Raw genomic sequence first — 21,003 nt, 5'->3', positions numbered from 1 at the left:
CTTTCATGCTTTTTGGTGTCAGGTAGTAAATGCACCCATGATGCAGGAGGACGTATGAGTGCACTTGTCTGTTGGGTACGTAATTCTTTTGGATTTTGGTCATAGGTGCACAATATTAAACCTTACGTGTTATAAGCTATGAAATACCATTACTTAAGTGGTGAATAGTTAAATTCACACGCTAGAATGGTCTAGAGAAAGAGATTGTGCCCATCTTTGTCATTTGCTTTTTGTGGTATTTCTTAATGAGTTTGTGAAGTTAAAGCATAGAGTAGGTTGTCCTGTAAATTTGAGAGATGCAAAGGACAGTGGCATAAGATTTAGGTAGTAGAGCAAGCTCAGAGTTCCTGTGATGCTAGGATTCTAAATGGGCTGCCAAGAAGCTTTTGGATCTTCAAAAATTAGAGCTAGAAACACCTTTAACTCCTGCTCACTCCTGGAGCTGGTCTCTCTCAAGAGTCAGGGTTAACTGCTGGTGAAGCTTAGGTGGTAGAGCAAGTGCCGAGTTGCAGTGTTTGGTCAGCAGCTGAACTAGGCCATTGATGTAGGTTTATTCCAAAACAGCTTCCCTCTCTCTTTACCTCAGAACTCAATGACATTGAGTAACAATGAGACCATTATTTGCCTGAAATACCAGGGGGTTTTCAGTTCTAAAAACTCTTTTAAGGACACAAATCAAAAAAGGTTGCAAATGGAAACAGGATTATATTTTATGGTGGGGGTTTTGTTCTTTTTTTTTCCTGTATCTTTTTCAGAACCAATGCTCACAAGCATTAACACAATGCACACATGTAGGCAGGAGCAGGCTGATGTGTTCGTCAGTTTAGCTTGAAAAAATACCCTTGCGGTCTGGCAAAGAAAAGCCACTAAGACTAGCAGCAGGAGTACAGGCCAAGCAGTCCCTGTTTCCTGAAGAGTGAGGATGTGGAGAATGAGGATCAGTATTGAACAAACACAAATGTAGAAGAGGTATGTAGTACTGTAGAATATTTTCAAAAGTATGACACAAGTCAATGACAAGCACACCTTGTACTTTTCAAAACTTGCCCAGCTGTGCTTCTTGGCCAGGGATGTATGAGAAGTGCATGCAGGGACAGCTGAGAAGCAATAGATCCAGATAGTGCAGCAAACCTGGAGTCCTTTTAAAGCACAGGCTCTTTTGCATAAGCAAGATCCCCTGAGGAAATGGAGCTAAGGGTAGTGCAGTGCTCGCTCCCTCTCTAAACTTCCACTGAACAAGAGAAACAGGACATAAGTGGTGCCTTGATAGTGCAAGAGCAGCAGGCATGCACTTGCCTATCCACAGTGGAATTGGTGCTGTTGAAAGCCTGCAAGAGCAAGGTGAGGTCTGCCCTGGCACTTTCTGTATGGGAGAAAGACTCTGGGGAGAGTGAGAGAATGCACTGGCACAGTTCATTGGTAAGACAAGCACATAGCCTCCGGGTTGGTGGTTCTGTTGAAAGGCTGGCAGGAGAAGATAAGGGTCAGCTTTCTGTCCTGACTCCTTTTGTGTCAGAACAGGTGCTGGACGTTTTCAATTTTGGAGTTGCATTTGAAATGCGTTTGTGTGATGGTACCTTTAGCTGGCAAGGCAAGGACATAGCTCTATCTAGTGGTGCTGTTGAACAGTGACAGGGAGGAGGTAAAAGCAACAGCTTTTTGTCCTGGCTCCTTTTGTGTAGGGTCCATTGCTGGATATTTTCAATTTCACAGCTGGGCACTGTGGAGACTGAGAGATAGTGATGGTGCCTTTAGTTTGCAAGAGAAGTGAATAGCAGTAGTATTGGTTATGCTATGGAAAGCCCTGCCAGAGGAACATCAACAGCTCTCTATCCTGGCACATTTTGTGTGGGAGGAGTTACTGGCCATTTTCAGTTTTGGAGCTGGACTCCCCCAAGAATCTGATGGTACCTTTAGTTGATAAGGTAAGTGTACAGCACCAGTGTTGGTGGTGCTATTGAAAGGCTGCCAAGGGAAAGTGAATGCTCTTCAGAAAGCTCTTTTACGTTTTTTACAAAGGGTGTTTAAAAATTTGCTGGTGTCTACTAACATTTGTGTATGTCAAGTTTGGGGGTTTACCTGTGATACTACCACTGTTTATCCTCAATGACACACTTTTCTTATTGCTGCTTAATTTTGTGCTGTTAACAGATAAATAAAATGCTTGGATCCCAATTTGCTTTAAGATGCATGGAGTGGGTTTTCCTGGCAACACTCAAGCAAAATGACAAAATTGTTTCGATCAGTTGAAAAAAAACCAACTCCATTAAATATCGCTAAAGGAAAGGGTAATGTATTGAGTGTAGAAATTGTCAATAGATCACTCCAGCAAGTTTGTTTGTATCCTTGGAATGCCAAAGGCTTTCTCTCTCCCGTAAGATTTATTTCTGGAATTATCTATCAGGGTAAACGGGAAAACCACACAGTTTGGAGATATTGCTGTAGGCTGAAGTAGACAGCCCTGGCTGTGTTCCTCACTGAAATGAAGAAAATTTTATGTCTATCTGAACTCTTTTTTGCCAAAACTATTATTCACATTGGGCACAACAGTACAAAACGCCACTACCTCTGCCCTCTGTTACCAAGTGAACATAATCACCTCTTAGAAACAACTGGGAAAAAATAACATGCACACATATCTATACCACTACCTATATGTATGCCTATAGGCCTGTATTTATTCCTAGCTCTTTATGTATCTCTATACCCACTTCCTGGGTTAGTGCAAACAAACCTCACATCACAGCTGACACAGATCCGTGCCGTAAATCAAATCTCTCCTGATGGGAGAGAGTTTTTAAAGTCCTTGCCAGGAGTTAGTTCGAGAGACAAACGGAGACTTTCAGCCTTCACTGCTGCTAGATAGTTGTTTATTAAGTCTTATCAGAGAAACAGAGTCACTAGCGTGACCCAGAGCACAGAGCAGAGAATGCAGGAGAAAGCATAATTATCAAGATTTACACAGCTTTTTAAAGATAATTTAACCAATAGTTACTAAAAATGTATATTATTTTCACTTTTCTACCAATTATTCAGTAACACAGCCAGGAACTGCAGAATTTTTGTCCAATCATCCCAAATTACTTTTACTGCAGAATATGGAGTAGTAGAAGAAGAAGGTTTAGAGAGCAACAACAATCCTCCATTTTGATGGGTTTTGCTCTTATCTATTTACTACAAAGAGAAGCCCAAAACCTCTAAGTTTTTCACCCTGTGGCAATCTTACATAGTAGTCTATCACCTAATTCACACCACTGTATTTTCTAGTTCTTGTCCAATAGTTGGCAATTTTTTCCATGGTCGAAGGTCAAAACAGTGTTGTTCAGGGGGGTAAAAACCCTTCAAAACAGGCAGAGAAATATTCTCTGCACTCTGGGTTCCTACAACAGCTGTACTTGTAAGTCCAGTGGAGGGCCTGTACGGAAGGTAGCAGTTGGAAACAGCAGAGCTGCATCCAGGGTAAACAGACTCAAGCTGGAGGGAACAGCAGCAGCAATGCTCTTGCAAGAGCTGCTCATAAGCTGAGGCAGGAAACTGTGAAGGGACAACTTGTTGCTGATTCATGGAATGACCTGAGTTGGTACTGAAAGGGAGGGATCCGTTCTAGAAGTAAAAGCTCAAGAAATAGTGACCTCCTTACTCAGGAAAAGAGGCAGGTCATGAGGAAGAAGAGGCATCTCTTTTCTGTGTTAGAGAAACTTGTGGTGTGTGGCATAGGCTGCCTTTCAGAGAACTTTTCAGGCATCATCTCTTTTCCTGACCATGTAAACCACCTCTCTTCTTGCTATGCCTCCCAACATCTCTGTTAACATTGATGCCACACACCGATATATGCTGATAATGCGTTGAATTGCTACAAATCGTTCCCATTATGCTTGATTGTAAATCACTGGTTTTACTTGTCAAGCTAGTGAGAAATTGGGATACAAATATTTTCTCTGCCTATGTTCTTCCACAAAAAAACCTCTCCAGCAAGACCTGAACCATAAGCTTTAAGCATATAAATGCGGAAGGAAAATCACAAGCTTGTCAGTATTTGAGCATATTAAGAACAATCGGCTCTCTTGCTCCTTAGAGACTTTGTACTTGGAGAAATTCTGTGTACAGTGGCCAAACCCAATTCTGATGAGAGAGAAACTAATTTGCCTGCAAGATAATATGTCCTGTGAAGCATCTAAAAAGGATCAAGTGAAGGAAAGTGAGCCTTGAAAGGTCTGCAATTTCAGCCTGAGAAAGCTTGCAGGAAGGACAAACTTTAGTTTTGAATCTGCTGAGTGTGAAAAATAGAGCTGTGACTCACAGAAGCGTGCTCCTGTGAGACTTCTCTTCCTTATTCTCCCCCCTTCAGGTAGAAACATTGTGAGAGAAAATTTCACAAGATAAGGTAGAGAAGCAGTGTTCCTGTATAAAAAATACTCATTCAGCACATCAGTTTGTTTCAATAGACATGCTGTGGACTCTATAAACCTCATCACATAATCTCACAGCACTGCAGAAAACGACAACAAAAGGATTACACTTCTACTAAGCATCCATTAAGCTTATAATTCTGCTTCCTTAGGAGCAGGTTAGCTGGTGCTCAAAATGAAAATGGAAATAATAAGGAGGACAACCAAGGTTGTCTTTCAGCCTGTGAAAATCCCAACAAAGAAAGAGCTCTAAGTAAAACTGAGGCTGTGTGATGGATCTCAGGCTCAAGAGAAACCTTCAGTCCAATGAAGCAGAGGATGGAAAAAGACAAGTCAGTGGCTCTATGCATAATTTCCCACAACACACAGCAGAAACATTAGCAGAAAGCAGAAAGAAACCATTTCTGACTGAAAGCATTTATTCTAGAAATGATGGAGAAGGAAAAATAAAGATCACCACCATCATCTTTTCATCACAACTTCACAGAACAGATGTGCCTTTAAAAGTGTAAACAAATATTCTCAGTTCTGGAATTGGGAATAAGGTGGAGATTTGGTCATCTACAGAGAGGCATAATTCATCTTCCTGGGGTCAGTTCCATTTAATACTTTTAATCAATGATCTGGACTCTTTCCCAAGATTGCAAAATTGGGTGACTTCAGCAGCCACAGCCCAAAGGAAGGCTAAAGTGTAACCAGAGCCATAGACTAGGAAGGACAGTGACAATAGATCACCATGGAAATAACATCAGCTTTGAAAAACAAGGGGACATAGTTTACGCTGGTGTAATGGAACGGCTAGTCATTTTCAGATCCAGTGTGGGATAATAATGGAAGATTGATGTAGAGGATTATAGACATGCTCCAGTGACATGCAGCTGGGGTGTAGAAAAAGATGTGTATCATACAAATCTTTCTTTAGCTTCCTATATTTGACAAGTAGAACATCTCTGTTTAGATAACACAGGCCTTTGGTAGATTCAGTGGTGCTCTGCTGCACATGATTGAGATTACTATATTACCACAGGCCTGGGCCCTAGGGTATATCACCGTGTCCCGCAGCCATAGGGAGGAGGAGGAGAGAAGATCCAACATGCAGGAATTGTGCACCAAGATTTATTCATTTAATTATTTCACAAACTCTTTTACAGACTTTTTTCTTCATAGTCTAATTGGACAAAGGATCAGCCACCCCTTGGGGTGATTGGCTAAAATCCTAAAACATCCATTGTCAAAATATTTTTCTACTATACCATAAACAAGACTTTTTCAAGGTTGCAGGTGGCTTGGTTGTTTACATACTCTGCTACCTCTTCTGTGAGAGAGAGAAGTCTCTCATGGACTTAGAAAATAGCAAGAAAATCCTTGCTAGCAGCATTTTTGTATCTACATTACTGCCCTGCTCCAGAGAAGCTCAAAGCACAGTAATAAAATACGCCTGCACAAATCGCTGACAAAGAGATGAAAACAGCAGGGTTGGTGATCCCCTAGCATGAACTGAACTCAGAGGTACCTGTATCCCTGGATGTCTCTTGTCTGGGTGTTGTTTTGGGGATGTCCCAGATGGTAATAAAAACGGATTCACTCTTTGCATTCCATCTGAGGTTTTCTGGTGGTTCCAGTGTCCTGCCTGTGCTGACTCATGCAGCCATTATAACTATCCCAGCTATCACTTCACAAACCCTCTGCTCAAGGGAGTGGCAGCAGCCCTGCAGTGAGTCCATCCAGCATTACATCTCTGCTCTGCAAAGGACTCCTGTGTGGAGTCCAGTGGGGCAGCAATATCTGCTGATTTCAGAAGCTGCATTTTACTTGGGAAGGTCCAGGTGTTAGGAGATACTTAACAACTTAGCACAGCAACTTAGCACTTAGCAACTAACCAAATTTAAGAACTGAGTTAGCAGCCCTGTGATACCTGTGTATGTTACACCTCTGGAGGCAGCACCACATTCCTCCTAAGAGAGATGCTTCAGTCCCCTAATCATTCTTGTAGATCTCTGCATGGAGCTTCAGGAGCTCCATGTCTCTTTTGTACTGAGGAGCCCAGAACTGGACACAATAATCCAGATGTGGCTCACCAGGGCTGAGCAGAGGGTCAGGATCACCTCCGTCGGCCTCCTGGCAGAGCTCTTCCTAATGTACCCCAGGACACCATTGGCCTTCTTGGCCACAAGGACACACTGCTGGCTCATGGGTAGTTTTTTGTCCACCAGGACCCCTAGGTCCTTTTCTCAGAGCTGCTTTCCAGCAGGTCAGCACCCAGCCTGTACTAGTGTTTGGGTTATTCCTCCTCAGGTGCAGGACCCTGCATTTGCCCTTGTTGAAATTCAGAAGGTTCTTCTCTGCCATCTCTCCAACATGTCGAGGTCCCTCTGAAGGCCCACACACCCCTTTGAGGTGTCATCCACTTCTCAGTTTTGTATCATCAGCGAACTTGCTGAGGAGGTATCTGCCCCCTCATCCAAGTCATTGATGAACAAGTTAAACAATACTAGACCCAGTATAGAACCCTAGGTGACAGGCCTCCAACCAGACTGTGCAATGGATCATGACCATCTAGGATTTGCCATTCAACCAGTTCCCAGTCCACCTCACTGTCCACTCCAACCCACACTTCTTGACTTTGCCCATGAGGATGTTGTGAGACACAGTGTTGAAAGTCTTGCTGAAACTGAGGCAGACAATATCCGCTGCTCTGCTTTCATCCAGCCAGGTGGTTGTTTCATTGTAGAAGGTCATCAGGTTGGTCAAACATGACTTACATTTAGTGAACCCATGCTGACTACTCCCTGATCACCTTCTTGTCATCCACATAGATGAAGATGGCCTTCAGAATGAGGCACTCCATCACCTTTGCAGGGATCAAGGCAAGGCTGGCTGGCCGGTCAGCTGACTGGTCCTGGGTCCTCCTTCTGGCCCTTTTTGAAGACAGGGGTGACATTTGCTATCACTGAACGTTTCCAGTCCACAGGCACCTCTCCTAATCGTCATGACCTTTCAAAGATGATCATGAGCAGCCTGGCTATGATGTCCACCAGCTCTCTTAGCGCTCAAGGATGCATCCTGTCAGGGCCCAAGGACTTGTGGATGTTGACTTTGTTTAGGTATTCTCTGACCCAATCCTCCTTAACCAAGGGAAGGTGCTTCTCCCAAAATTCATTTACCCTGGGTCTCCTGGGTCAGAGATTCCTGAGGGCTGCTCTTATCAGTGAATATTGATGCAAAGAAAACATTCAATACCTCTTCCTTCTCTGCATCCTCTGTTACCAGGGTCCCCTTCCCATTAAATAATGGGCCCACATGATCCTTTGTTTTCCTTTTGTTATTGATGTATTTGAAAAAGACTCTGGGCATCCTTGGCCAGATTTACTTCCAGGTGGGCCTTGGCCTTTCTAGCCTCATTTCTACTTACTCTGACCATTGCCCTATATCCACTGCAAGTAGCCTGACCCCCCTTCCATCTCCTGTGTATTTCTTTCTTGTACTTTAGTCATGACAGTAGTTCTTTATACATCCACAGAGATTTCGTGTGCCCTTAGACTGATTTCTTCCTCACTGGGATTGTCATTGAGCCTGAAGAAAGAGAACCTTGAATATCAATCAGCTCTCTTGATACTTCTTCCCTGCAGGGGCTGCTCCCATGGAATTCTTCCAAGATCCCTAAAGATGCTAAAGTTAGCTCTCCTGAAGTCTGTGGTCATAATCTTGCTCTCTCTCCTGCTACTTTGTTCAGTACTGAACTCTACAATCCCATGGTCACTACAGCAAAGACTGCCTGCAAACTTCATGTCATCAAGGCCTTCCTTGTTGGTTAGTATAAGGTCAAGCAGCACACCATTCCTTCTGGGAATCTCCACTACTTGTGACAAGAAGTTATCAGTGCTTTCCAGGAACCTCCTAAACTGTTCATGCTTGTCTATGTTGCTTCTCCAGCAGATGTCAGAGTAGTTAAAGTCCCCCACAAGAACCAGGGCTTGAGACTTTGAGGCTGCCCCAAGCTGCCACACACTTCCTGCTTAGGTGGCCTGTAGCAAACATCCACAACAGCATCACCCTTACTATTCTAACCCTTTTATCCTAATTCTCTGTTCTGGGTTTGTTTCTTTCAGTGATTTTTTTCCCCATCTGCTACCTGGAAGAAGGACAATGGAGTGGGGGTGTGGGGGTGTGATGGTATTGCCTAAGAGACAAATGGGGCAATTAGGAAAAAATTATGTAGCTAGGTGTCACAACATTCCATTGAAATGGCTCTGGCTGGGGGCAAGAAAAAGGTGAGGGGGGTACCCCGCAGGTTTTGGCCAGGGTTTTGCTGAGTGTGGTTTCTGAGTTCAGGGGAGGAAGGGGCTGTTTGCCTGCTTCCCTGCCACCTGACTACTCAGCGCTCAGAACCAGCGTGTGTGGTGCCGAAACATTGGAACCGGCTCTTGCCAAACCCTCTGCCCACGATACATTGCCGCAGCCACTCCTGTGTGTTGGACTCCAAGATCCCGGTCTGCTGTGGTTTTCCTGCACTGCAAGTCTGCTTAATTTTTTGTTTGGTTGGTTGGTTGGTTTTTTGTTTTCCAGCTGTTGGGAGAGGGTCCAGAGCCAACGTGTGGGGTGACCCCTTATGGGCCACCTCTGCAGGGTAACCCTGCAATCATGACCAACTGGCACCCATGACTTCCCAGCTCAGCCAAGCTGCCATTTAACCTCGTGGTCTCCTATCGTGCACCGGAGCACCCCCTGCAGCTGCAGGGGAATCATCGCACCTGCCCTGCCCAGACGGGAGCCAACAGCGCCCCTGCCAGCTGTGGCCGCAACTATAGCAAAGGGGAAATGGCTTAAAGAACAGGAAGAGACTGTTTATTGGGGTTTCTGGTTTTCTTGGTTTGTTGTTGCTGCCACTGTTGTTGTTTGCTTGCCTTGTTATACACATACATACTAGTAAAGAACTGTTATTCCTTTTCCCATATCTTTGCCTGAAAGCCCCTTAATTTCAAAGTTACAATAATTTGGAGGAAAGGGGTCACATTTTCCATTCCAAGGGAGGTTCCCACCTTCCTTGGCAGACACCTGTCTTTTAAACCAAGACACTCTCTCAACCTGCTAATCATCCAACCCAAGACAGAGGTCAATACATTCTGTAGGAACCCAGGGTGCTGAGAATATTTCTCTGCCTATTTTTAAGGGGTTTTACCCCCCTGGACACCACTGGTATAGCTTTAAACCTTGGAAAAAATTACCAACAGTCAGACAACAGCTAGAAAAACACAGTGGTGTGAATTAGGTTATAGACTACTATGTAAGATTGTCACAGGGTGAAAAATTTATAGAGGTTTTGGGCTTCTCTTTGTAGTAAATAGATAAGAGTAAAAAATATCAAAATGGAGGATTGTTGTTCTCTAAATCTTCTCCTTCTTTTGCAGTAAAAGTAGTTTGGATTGATTGGATAGAAAATTCGCAGTTCCTAGTCATGTTACTGAATAACTGGTAAGAAAGTAAAAATAATGTACGTTTTTAGTAACTATTGGTTAAAATGTCTTTAAAAGGCTGTGTAAATCTTGATAATTGCTCTCACTTCTACTTTTCCTCCTTCCATGCTGTACCTGGGTCATGCTAGTGGCTCAGTTTCTCTGATAAGACTTAATAAATAACTATCTAGAAGCATTGAAACTACAGAAGACGTCTCGTTTTATCTTTTAAGCGCCTTGCAAGGACTCTCAGCAAATTCTCTCCCATCAGGAGAGACTCGACTTATGGCACAATAAAGTGTCACATTCTAAGTGTTGCCTGATGTAAAAAGCAACTCCATGACCACACCTTCCTGGTTTGAAGTTTGAGTTTATTCAGATTCAATTCTTCTGGATTCTGCCGTGTTACAAAATGTACATCGACACAAGAAATTGATATAACAGTTTTATTTAATGCTGCAGCATTAAGCAAGCAAAACATGTTTGAACAGCCAGTGTTTTTTCAGCTCCAAGCCAGCTGTCTGTGCAAAAAGGCTTCCAAAGAGCCTTCATGCAACAGCACTCTTGTGAACAAATAAGAAAACCCGGGGGGTGGAAATCCACACAGGAAATAGCTATGACATACAGCGAATAAAATACTTCCACATCACAAAAACGGTGACTTACATGACGGGATGATTAACACTGGTGCTGCTGGGCTGTTCCACTACTGGTTGTACTGGCTAGAGGAGAACAGGGAGGAAAAAAGGAAGAAAAACTGAGCCGGCAGAGGGCATTGGTGGGGCAGGGGTGGGGCTAGAGGGTAGAGGCGGAAGAGGAGGAGCAACAGCTCTGATACTGCTTGTCAGGCCTGCTGGGGAGCGCAGCAATTGGATGGGACTGGATATAGTATGGTGGCCAACATGACCACCAACACCTCAGCTCCTGCCGCTTGGTAACCAGTGTCACCGCGATGTTCCCACACTCACTCAGTGTCTGGTGGGCAGGGAAGAGAAGGGGGAAGAAAAAACAAAGAGGCTGTGTGTGGGTACCTTTGGGTGGTGTGAACGGTGCTGAAGCTCAGTGGGAGGTTCCTCGCCTGGCCCCTGCCATAGGGCAGGGGCAGTGGACAGGAAGGTGGCTTTGGCCATGGCTGGGGCTGAGTGCTGGTACTTGGCCATGTGGTCATTAGCCACAAACTGGCAACAGTAAGTGCTCTCACTGAAGTGTACATGTTCCTTTCATGTTAAAATCATTGTCCGAGAAATTTGTCTACGTACTAGCAGCAGCAGAGTGTGCAAAGAAACTTCTTCCTTAACATATATCTTTTTGTGTCTTTTTGATTTTATTTTTTTTACCCGTGACTGTGGGAGTTACTTTTTGTCATCACAATGTCAAGGTTTTTGTTCTAAAAATAGGTACACTCTATAAAAAGCATCTTTTGGTTTTGTTTACAGAGCTTGTGGACAAATGCATGAGTTCATGCATTCATATTGTGATGAGTGATAAAAAAATTTTTGGAACACTCCTAGGATCTGATGATTTTGTCAGTAACCTTTGATGGAAAGAGTTAAAGCCATCCACTTTATGCTTTGGCTCAATTCACTAAATGCCTTTGACATATTTGAGTACATTAGCTAGAAGCTTTTTGTATGGCTTAGTTGTAATTTTCTGATATTTTTATTTTATGGAAAAATTCACAGTGCAGTGTAAAACTAAAATAACTAAATGTTTTTACTTTAAAGTGCTGGGCCTTATTTTCCCCAGAACTGGATTTTCAGATATTGTATTAGAAGATGTTACAGAATTTTAAGTATTACTTCTGCCTCTTGATGCTATTTAATGCTTGGTTTGCTGAGGAAAATGATTGTGTAAGACCTATAAGAAAGGTGGACTTATATTTTTTGAATACTTACTAGCTGAATAGTTTATGCTTTGGACATAAATTACAGAGGGGGATCTCTTCAGCCATGCCACAGAGTACTTGTTGCATGATTTATATGTGTAATCAGGTTCCTAATTTGTAGCCTTGATTTTGCATGGGTTATGTGTTGAATTTTCCAGCAGTTTGTTTGCTTTTGAAACTTCCCTTAAAGTCTAGGCAAAGATTTAAAAGGTAGCAGACTTAAAGAGTATTACCTTGGTAAGACGTGTTGCTATTGAAAACATATTTTGTGTACCACTGGTATTCAAGAAATTTCCAGGATTTAGCGGGTGAATCTGTATGTTTGCGTACTGAGACAAAAAGTGCTTTTTAGTTGCTAGGTAAGCTTTTTTTTACTCAGGTGGTCCATTTATCAAGATTATGCTGCAGTATGGCTAATTTATTTGTTAGTTCCAATAGCTGTGATCTTAGAGATTTGTTTTACTTCTGTAATACAAACTGGGATCTTTGTACCTGATTATGTGTTCTTACTTTTTCTAATGCTACTTCAGTGAATATCACCTGAGGGCAGAAGAATAACAAAGCTAGTCAAGATTTTACTAAATGGAAATAACATAACAAAGTTAAGTCATCACTGTTAAAAGACTGTGCATTCATTTTCTGTACCTGTAAATTGAACAGTAACTGAGTTCAACTACTTCAAGATGAGCTTTCCAGACAGTTTTGTTACATAAGCTATTTTCAAGTAGCTTCCAGGGCATATGATTCTATGAATTATCCTGAAAACTGACCTTGTTGCCTTACTTGGTAGATTTTACAGTTAAAAAAAAAAAAAAAAAAAAAAAAAAAAGGGAAAAAAGAAAGGAGCATAGCCCTAATTTCATTTTATTGAATGTTTTTCAGGTTTTCAGATGTGCAGGGAATCACTGATCTCAGCCACTCGGGTGCTTCATACAGCAGCTTCTAACTGCTGTTTGCCTGCATAAGTATGTAGATGGAATACATCTACATTTCATTTGTTATCTTATGTATAAATGTGTTTGTAGCAGTTTGGGTGCTTACAAGCTTGTCAAGTCATTTGGTGATTATGATACCATGTGATACCCAGAGAGCTGAATCTCTACATACTCTGAAAAAATAAAAAAACTAAAGTTCTGTTGATTATACCAAATCAGAAGCATTATGATTTTTAGTTTATCATGTGCTGCTGTATGTAGATCAATACTGAAATAGTAATTAAATATTGCAATTTTGCAATTGCTGAATTCTGCAATTTCCTAAATGCCACAGAAGCAAAACCACAGTAGTTTTTTTCTTGTTTGCATAGATGGCTTAAAGTCTGGACTTCCTAAATAACAGCATTCCTGATTTGTGGGCAGAAGAAAACTGTCTTGAGTCAAAGTCAGCTCTGTGCAAATGATTTTGTTCTCTTACCTATCTTGTACCTCTACACAGTGTGTCTGAGCAAGTGCCATCTTGACTTAATTTCTGAGCCATTTTCTGCTTTGTTTATTGTTCCCCATCCATGAAGGATAGTGCATGTTCCGGTTTCTTGTGTGGGGTAAAATTGCATTAGACTTTTTCTTACTTTGGTCCCAAAAGTAGCAAATCTTTGCCTCAAAATGTTCAGCTGATTATTAAAAACGTATCAGTAAAAGGAATGGTTATCTTTTTTTCCCTTATTCATTGTTTTTCTTTTGTATTTCTGTTCAGTTCTTTACTTTCTTCACTGGAAAAGTTTGTGCTTACTGCCTGCTGCCTGTAGAAGGGTTCAGGCTCTTAGTTTTTGGGCCCTGCTTTACAACAGAAGTTGGAAAGAGGAAACCAGCTTCTCAGTATAGCAAGTTTGGGGAAGAATCAGCAGTAGGAGAAATTCTTTGTGAAAGGAAATGTGTTCTTTGTTGTTTTGAAAATTATCTGTGGTATTTCCAGATATAATTGTATCCTTGGAGTGAATAGCAAAGAGAAAAACAAAAATGTGTGTTTCCTAGGATCTCCTTTGTGTTTTGTTAAACTTCCTCTGTATTTTGAAGATTCTTTTTGGTATGTGCTTCTCTGGAAGTGGCTGACTTCCTCTGTTGTGATAAGAAGATAATGCTGAATCTAAAACCCAGTTCTGTGGTCCACTCTAGTCTTCATCTCCTAAAGTGTTGTAAAGCAAGAATGTATGGAGTTTGTAAAGCTCAAATCTATGGCACTAATGTAAAATTGTCTTATTCTTTTATAGCTGGTTCCTGGAGGAGAAGCACCTGAAGTATAAACTGATAGAGTTGTCATCTATGAAGATGTGGTTTTTAATATGTAAATCTAAATAGAGCTTCTGTGGTGTGGGTTTTGGCGTGGATTGTTTGTTTATTTTATTTACACATTTTGCAGTTGACATTTGATAAACAACAAGGATTTCCTCTTCAGGAAAGGTGAATTGGTAATGCTGACTTTTTAAGTTGAAATTGTGACTCTCTTGGAAAGACACATTAATCTGTTCTGAATAAAAGACTTTATTACTTACTTACTGTGTTCTGTTGTGTAAGTGCACAAGTTGAATAGTTTTATAACTGGTGGATGAAAAGGAAAAATAATAGTTATGTTTCAGTTGCTGTCAGTTTTCAATTTTTCTACATCTGTTGCATTTGATTATAGCCCAAGTCTATATAAATGAGCCAAGAGATCACTGTTCTCTGGAGGGCAGACAGATAATCTGAATCATTTGTTTAAATGCAGCTCCAAGCTATGTCAGCTCTGGTTCTGCCAGCCGAGAGATTGAGCCGTCTTGGGCTTCTTTTGCTTGGTAGAGGTACTTTCTAATAGTAAAGGCACTTCAGTGGTATTTGGCAAGTGAGGACAAACAGGCTAGACCTAGTTCTTGTTCAGAAGGTTAAAAACTACAAAAGGCTGGTATTCAAATTTCTCATTTCTGTCAGTGGTGACTCAGCTTTCACCACTAAGTGGTGTTGGGTATACTTAATTAAATTGGGAGATGCCTGTGCCCACTTGCCTAGTTTGGAGTACTCCTTTTAGTGTGAACTTTTTTCCCGCTGTGTCCTCCTGTGATATAAATTGGACATACCAACTACTATTTTAGGAGAATTTCAATAAAGTGAGGAATGGCCGTTTTTACTTTGTCATGATTGACAAAAAATAACAGGTTCTAAATCACATCCATTGGAGCTTATGCTTCCACAATACACTGCTCAAGTGATTTCTGTATGTAAATACCTTTGCAGAGGAATCCCAGCTGCCTGCTGGCAAGGGGAGTAACAGCATGGACTCAGAGACAGGATGTTCTATCTCTTGCCTTCCCATCAGCAGCAGAAGAAAGAAGAGTGGTCCATTACAGAGCACACACTGAAGCTATGCACTTTGATTCCTGTCTGAGTGTACCATCATATTCTTTCACTGTCACAGAGTCCACTTGCAAATCTTAAGATGCTCAGCATTTGCTGCAGAAAAATAAGAACTTATTACAAAAAAAGATTGTGCTGGGTATCACCTTTTTCCAGGCAGCCTGTAAAAACCCATATTAGTGCTAAGGCTTTTTTCTTTTAAAGCTGTGTGCAGCCTCATTTTTTTGCACACTCCCAGCAACCATTGCCTTTATTACAATCCCTCCACAAAACACAGCAAAGAGAAATCAGTTGCTAGATTTTACATTCAGAGAGGAGGATAGCAACTGCCCCATGCACACCAGGGCAATGAGCTTTCCTTTCAAACTCTATGTACCTTCATATTCTTTCAATCTCGCAGAGATCTTGTGCCCTTCCTAAAAATATCCTGTAAAAATCTCCATCACAATTGACGTCAACTGAGAAAACTCATTCTGTCTGTATTTTTAACTCACACCCCTTGAATTGCACCACACACCCTGTTCTCTGCCTTCCTTCTCATTTGCAGCTGTGTGTTCTGTAGATAACAGGCTGTGAGGAAAAAGAGTAGTCCAGCCACTGTCAACAGTCCTGAAATAATTTCTTTGTGAGCTGTACCTGCACACTCTTCTGTTTAGCTTTTACTCTCTGTGAGATTGAAAGAATGTGATCATACATGTATTTTAGAACTCTGGCAGTGCTTTGGAGCTATGCACTTCTCAGCTGAGTGTACCATCATAATCTCACTGTCATACAGTCCACCTAGCAAAACTGAAAATGCTCAGCAACTGCAGTAGAAAAAAGCACCTTGTATAGTCTCAAGTAAGGACAGTAAATGGTCATGATTTGCAGCTGAAAAAATTCTTACTTGCAAAATTTAGTGTCTTAAATATGAGTGAATGGTATAATTTGAACAGTTTCATTTATACAAGAGGAATTTGACAGATAAATTTTATCTTCTGCTAAGATTAAGGTAACATTTCCTGAAGACAATGAGTCTCTCCTTCATTGAGGAAATGAAACACATTGATTTTGTATACAATATTAAAACTTCTGTAAAACTTTCAAAATCATAATGGCTTGTCAGTTTATGGTTGTTGAGCCTGACACATTAGGTGATGTCCTGTGCATTTTGCATGCTTTAAAGTCACGCACAAGTAATTTTATTGTTTCCTTTTTATTTCTAAAACACCTGTTCATCAAACCATATAAGCACAGAACTAAATCTCATCTTCTGTCTTGTTGCTATAAACTATTGTGTTGCTGTAAAATATTTTAGCTGACAGAAACTCAAGCCAACAGCTTTGTACTCCTACTTGTATATGTGATTATTATGCAGTTGCTCAGAACAAGTTAACAGGCAAATGCATGCTCTAGCTACACAGAAGGCACAAAGCACCTGGCATTTTCCTATCAGTCACTGGAAGAGGACAGATTCTCCCAGGTAACTCTGTCTAATATAGAGATAAGAGAACTTGGACCCCTCTCCCAGTAGGAGCAACACTCTGTGTTTCTGCAGTGAGTGAAAACTGCTTTAACAAGATCCTTTTCTTTCTACAATACTTGAAAAAAAACTCAAAACACAATTTTAAAGCTAATAAAATTGATACCTTGCATTCGGACCGCATTCAGGTAGCAGTCACACTCCTCTTGCAGCCCACGACCTGTACTCACACCATGGTGCTCTACACGCTCATTGTCTGTCAGCTCTCTGTACTGTTCCTGCACTTTCAGTCCAGCAGTGGTTACAGTGTCCCTGTGTCACAGAGAAAGGCTCCAGGAGAGAAGAACTTCTTCTGTTACCCCTTCTCACAGCAGCCTTTTGTTTGAAGGCACGTTCCCTCCAAGCGGTATGGACCGTCCCATTTTTTCACTCTCGCAGAGACCAGTTCCAAACCTTAGAACCACTGCCAGCTGCTCCCAAGCAACAGGGCTAAGAACAGAAGCCCACCGACGGCATTCACCTTGCCCTTCGTAGCCTGTATTCTGCACTCACCCTGGGTGAGTTCTGCACTTCACTTTTCCCCTCGGCTATGTATGAGAACCCAATACCCTTTCAGTCTCACGCAGTCCGAAGTGGCCGTCTGGCTCTCACTTAGAGAAACGCGCCAGCACAGAAACGGTCACTGCACTAGTGCTCTTGTCTCCAAACTTTCCAGCAAAGCGCCACAAGCTGGACCTCTGCAAGACTGAGGTTAAAAACTGAGTGCTTTAAAGTCCAGACCATCACACTACGTGTGAGGTTTCCAGATTGTTAAAAGGACAGTGAGTGGCACCTCTTTGTGGTGCCAATGGAAGTTTTTAAATGTCAGGAAGAGAGTAAGGTCAGTGAACACACTCTCTCTCTCTCCCTCTCTCCATTTCTCTGTGTGAGCCGTGGCTGGAAACTCTTCAGTTTAGATTCAGGCTGCCAGAGTGCCCAAAGGCCATAGTAGGTAGAGCTGTGACGGAAAGCGCATAGCACCAGTCTCTCGTAGGACTGGCGGTGCTGTCAGCTGAGAATGATTTTCCTTGCTCAAGCCTTACCTGGCACCTGCTGAGCGGCTTCACCCAGCCTGGAAACCAGTGCCTTCCCTTGTTACAGTGGGGATACTGCAACACGCCTATATCAAACCAGGAGTCCCGTGGAAAAGAAACATATATATGGACAGATTCTTGCTAGATGTTTCAGAGATGTTTATTTCCCCAGCCGCATGGCCGGGCTCTGCCGAGGAACTGCTACAGTCAGGACCCGAGCTCCTTTTGCCCGTGCAGGGAAACACAAACCAACCACTGGGGAACGAGGCTGACCAGGGGCAGGGAAACTCCGTGTGTCTGTGCCCTCAGGGCCCCTCTTCCCAGGGCTACATGGCGGGGGAGGGACCCCGACATTCCCTCAAGCTCTAGTTACCAGTGCAGTCTCTCACTCTCGCAAATCCCCAAAAGCTTAAAACATTCAGCAGCTGCATCCACGCAATAAGTCCTACGGACTCTGCAAGGCGCGCAGGTGATTCTCCCTTTTCTGCTGCACCACACGTCATCTCAATGCCGCAGAGACCACAGCAAAATGGCACATTTCCACTTGGAAAAGCAAAACACGCCAAGGCAGAAAGCATTAGCTAACAAGCCTCCTTGGGTTTTCCTCTCAGCTTTTCATCTTTGGAGCAAGCCCTGAATCTACGAACTTTGATTCTAAGCCAAATGCCTTGGCATATTCTCAGAGCCTGATATGGTCACCGCTTCACAAAAAAAAATGTGTCAGAAAAAACAAAATGTGTCTGTCGAAACATGCCGATGCACTGCGCATTCCTTCACAGTCCATCGTACCACACTATACTCTGTCGCACTTTCTGACACTATCTATACCGAAGTTTCCTGACATGTCTCGGACAGAGAACCGTGCCGAACACTCGTGGCAACTTGCCCTTGCACCACCTGCCAGGGCCAGTCCTCTTTCCTTTACGAAGCTGCAAAGCGCTGTCAGATGGCGGTGCTGTCTGCCCAGTCCTGGCGGCAGCTCCAAGCACCACGGCGTGCACTGCAAGTCTCGCAAGGAGCAAAGATCCCAATGGACGTCTCGCACAGAAGAAGGTGCCAGCACAAAAGCATGCTCTTCACCACCCCTGCTCGTGGCCCAGCCTGTGGCTGCTGCGTTAAACGTCTTGCACTTTGAAAGACTCCTCCAAGCAAGGGCTTCTCCCCGGGCAAAGTTCGCTGAGCAAGAGCTACACGGACAGCGTGCACTCTGCGAAACCAAAAGGCTTTATCCCTGGACCTTGAGCTGAGGAAAAACCATGCACAGCACACGGTGGCTCTGTGTGCAGTGTGCACGCTGAGAAGCGGCAAAGTGGATTGCCGTGGCTGGGCTTCTCTTGCGTCCACACAAAGCAAGGCAAAGAACGAAGCCGCAGAGCACCGGGCTTGTGTGTGCAGCGCACCGAATTGCAGAAGTCCAGCGAAAAGGAAAGGGTGTCCTTGTAGCTCGAGCTGAGCAAAGAAACCGTGCACGGTGCACCGTGGGTGGGTGCAGCATACATGCGGAAAGGCAGCAAAGTTCACTGCCGTCGCTGGGCTTCTCTTCAGTCCAGACTACTTAAGGCAAAGAATGAAGCCGCAGAGCACCGGGCTTGCGTGTGCAGTGCACCGAATTGCCCAAGTCCAGCAAGGGCTCGTTCACAATCCGAGTCAGCTGAGAGCATTCTCACTGCTCCAGAAAGGAAGGCACAGCCGTAACTCTTCATCCCACAGCATGGACATAGGCACTTTCCTAGTTGTTCAGCATTGCAGAGTCCCTGCAGCTAGAGCTCACCCAGGAGCAGGCGTCAAAGCAGAAGGCTTTCCTAAAGCACGCCTCTCCAAGCAGCCTTCGGAAATCTCAAATCACACTGTGGCTCCGTGACTTTCTTCTAAGACAGACACCCGCCTTGCTTTCACTCTCGCAGCTCCCTTGGCAGCCTCCAGCAGCTGCTGTCCTGGAGAACGGCCTGAGAAGTAGAAGCCAGTGCTGGGCTGCACCTTCGCCTTCCGCACGTAAGCACCCCCAGACTCACCGGTACACTCTGTTCTTCCCTCCTCCACTGCACGCTACCATCGTGTTCTCCGAAACTCGGAGACTGAAGGGAAGTGCAATTGCTTCCACAGAGAGCTGCAAGAGGACTGGACAGCAGCAGCAGCACGGGTAACTGCCGTGGAACTTCCTCCTTCCCAAGGCTATAACGTGAATTCTGCAGGCAGGAGAGTGGCAGCCACGCTTACCTTGCAGCCTGTACGACGAGCACGCGAGCCTGGCGCTCTGCAGCTTCGTTCTTTGCCTTTTCGAACACGCTGTACCTTCATTCTCCCGGAGGCGGATGGTCATCTGCTTCTCGCCCCAAGCACTGTGCCCAGCAGCGAAGGGCTGCAGTGCACTGCTTCTGTCAAAACTTGCGTGGGCCATGCCCCTTTGCTTCTAAGCGCTACGTACCACTGCATTGTCAGTTTCTTAACATTTGTAATTTAAGAATTTATACATATTTGAAATCATACAAATATGTTCTAACCTTCCCAGTTCTGCCTCAGAAGACTTCAAAATTATTATAATTCAGCTATTTTTTTTATTTACTATTTAGTGAATTAAAGAATGTTGACAAAACACAAGCAAATGCTACATAAGGAATTATTAAATCCCCCTTCCTAAACCAGGAGGGGTTTTTGCAGCCATAGACTGCAAATAGGACATGAATAAAATGCAGAAAAGCCCTCTACCAGCTCTCAAACTAAAGTGCTGCTCAATCTCATGCCATATGTCTTAAGAAGGTATTTTATCTTTGCCTCACTCCACCTATTTATAGCACATTCTGCAATCTCAGACGGGGGTGCAGAATGTGATGAAGGCAATTTAGTCACTAAAATTCAAAGAAAAAAAAAAGGCTACTTGGATTAATGGAACTAATTTTGAAAGAGAATTAATTTCTTTTTAATCCCACCAACAGTAAAGCCCCAGTTTCTAGTGTGTGTCAAGATTACATTACAACAGTGCTGTAATCTGTCTCCTAGAAAACAGAGCATAGCCCTGATGTAAAGATATGTTTGCATGAGAACATTTTGTATGGAAATGTTTTGTGTGTTGATTTGTATCCTAAAAACTAATCCTTCATAATGGATAAAATTATCCAGCAGAGTAAAAATATTAATGTAACAAAAACTGTCTAAAGGAGCTACAACCAAAGAAGCCTCCCCGAAGATACCTGACTAAGACTTGAAAGTTTAAGTTAAACCACTAAGATTGGATAAAAAGAAAACCCATTCCTTAATCATCTCAGGCCTAGGAAAACAAACAAACAAACAAACAAGGCTGAAAGAGGAGAAATACCCATAGGTAATGAAATAACAGATCAAGTAGGAGATGTTGAAATTCCAAAGAAATCAAAATGGGCTTCCCCACTGATTATTGAACG

The 21,003-nt window shown here is 43.1% G+C and overlaps 1 protein-coding gene across 1 annotated transcript in view; it reads right to left on the bottom strand.

The window, feature by feature from the left end:
* Positions 1-20,003, bottom strand: part of LOC138105159 (solute carrier family 12 member 7-like) — a 54,254-nt gene extending 34,251 nt beyond the window's left edge. The window contains exons 1-3 of the mRNA XM_069004840.1: positions 19,823-20,003; positions 18,434-18,605; positions 16,699-16,844 (exon numbers count right to left, since the gene is read on the bottom strand). Of these exons, the coding sequence (XP_068860941.1) occupies positions 16,699-16,844; positions 18,434-18,605; positions 19,823-20,003 (499 nt within the window). The remainder of the gene's footprint in view (positions 1-16,698; positions 16,845-18,433; positions 18,606-19,822) is intronic.
* Positions 20,004-21,003: the final 1,000 nt, after the last annotated feature.

Source organism: Aphelocoma coerulescens, chromosome 2, assembly GCF_041296385.1.
Source record: "Aphelocoma coerulescens isolate FSJ_1873_10779 chromosome 2, UR_Acoe_1.0, whole genome shotgun sequence".
In the NCBI taxonomy this organism is placed as follows: Eukaryota; Metazoa; Chordata; class Aves; order Passeriformes; family Corvidae; genus Aphelocoma; species Aphelocoma coerulescens.
This window is presented reverse-complemented; position numbering and strand designations above follow the sequence as displayed.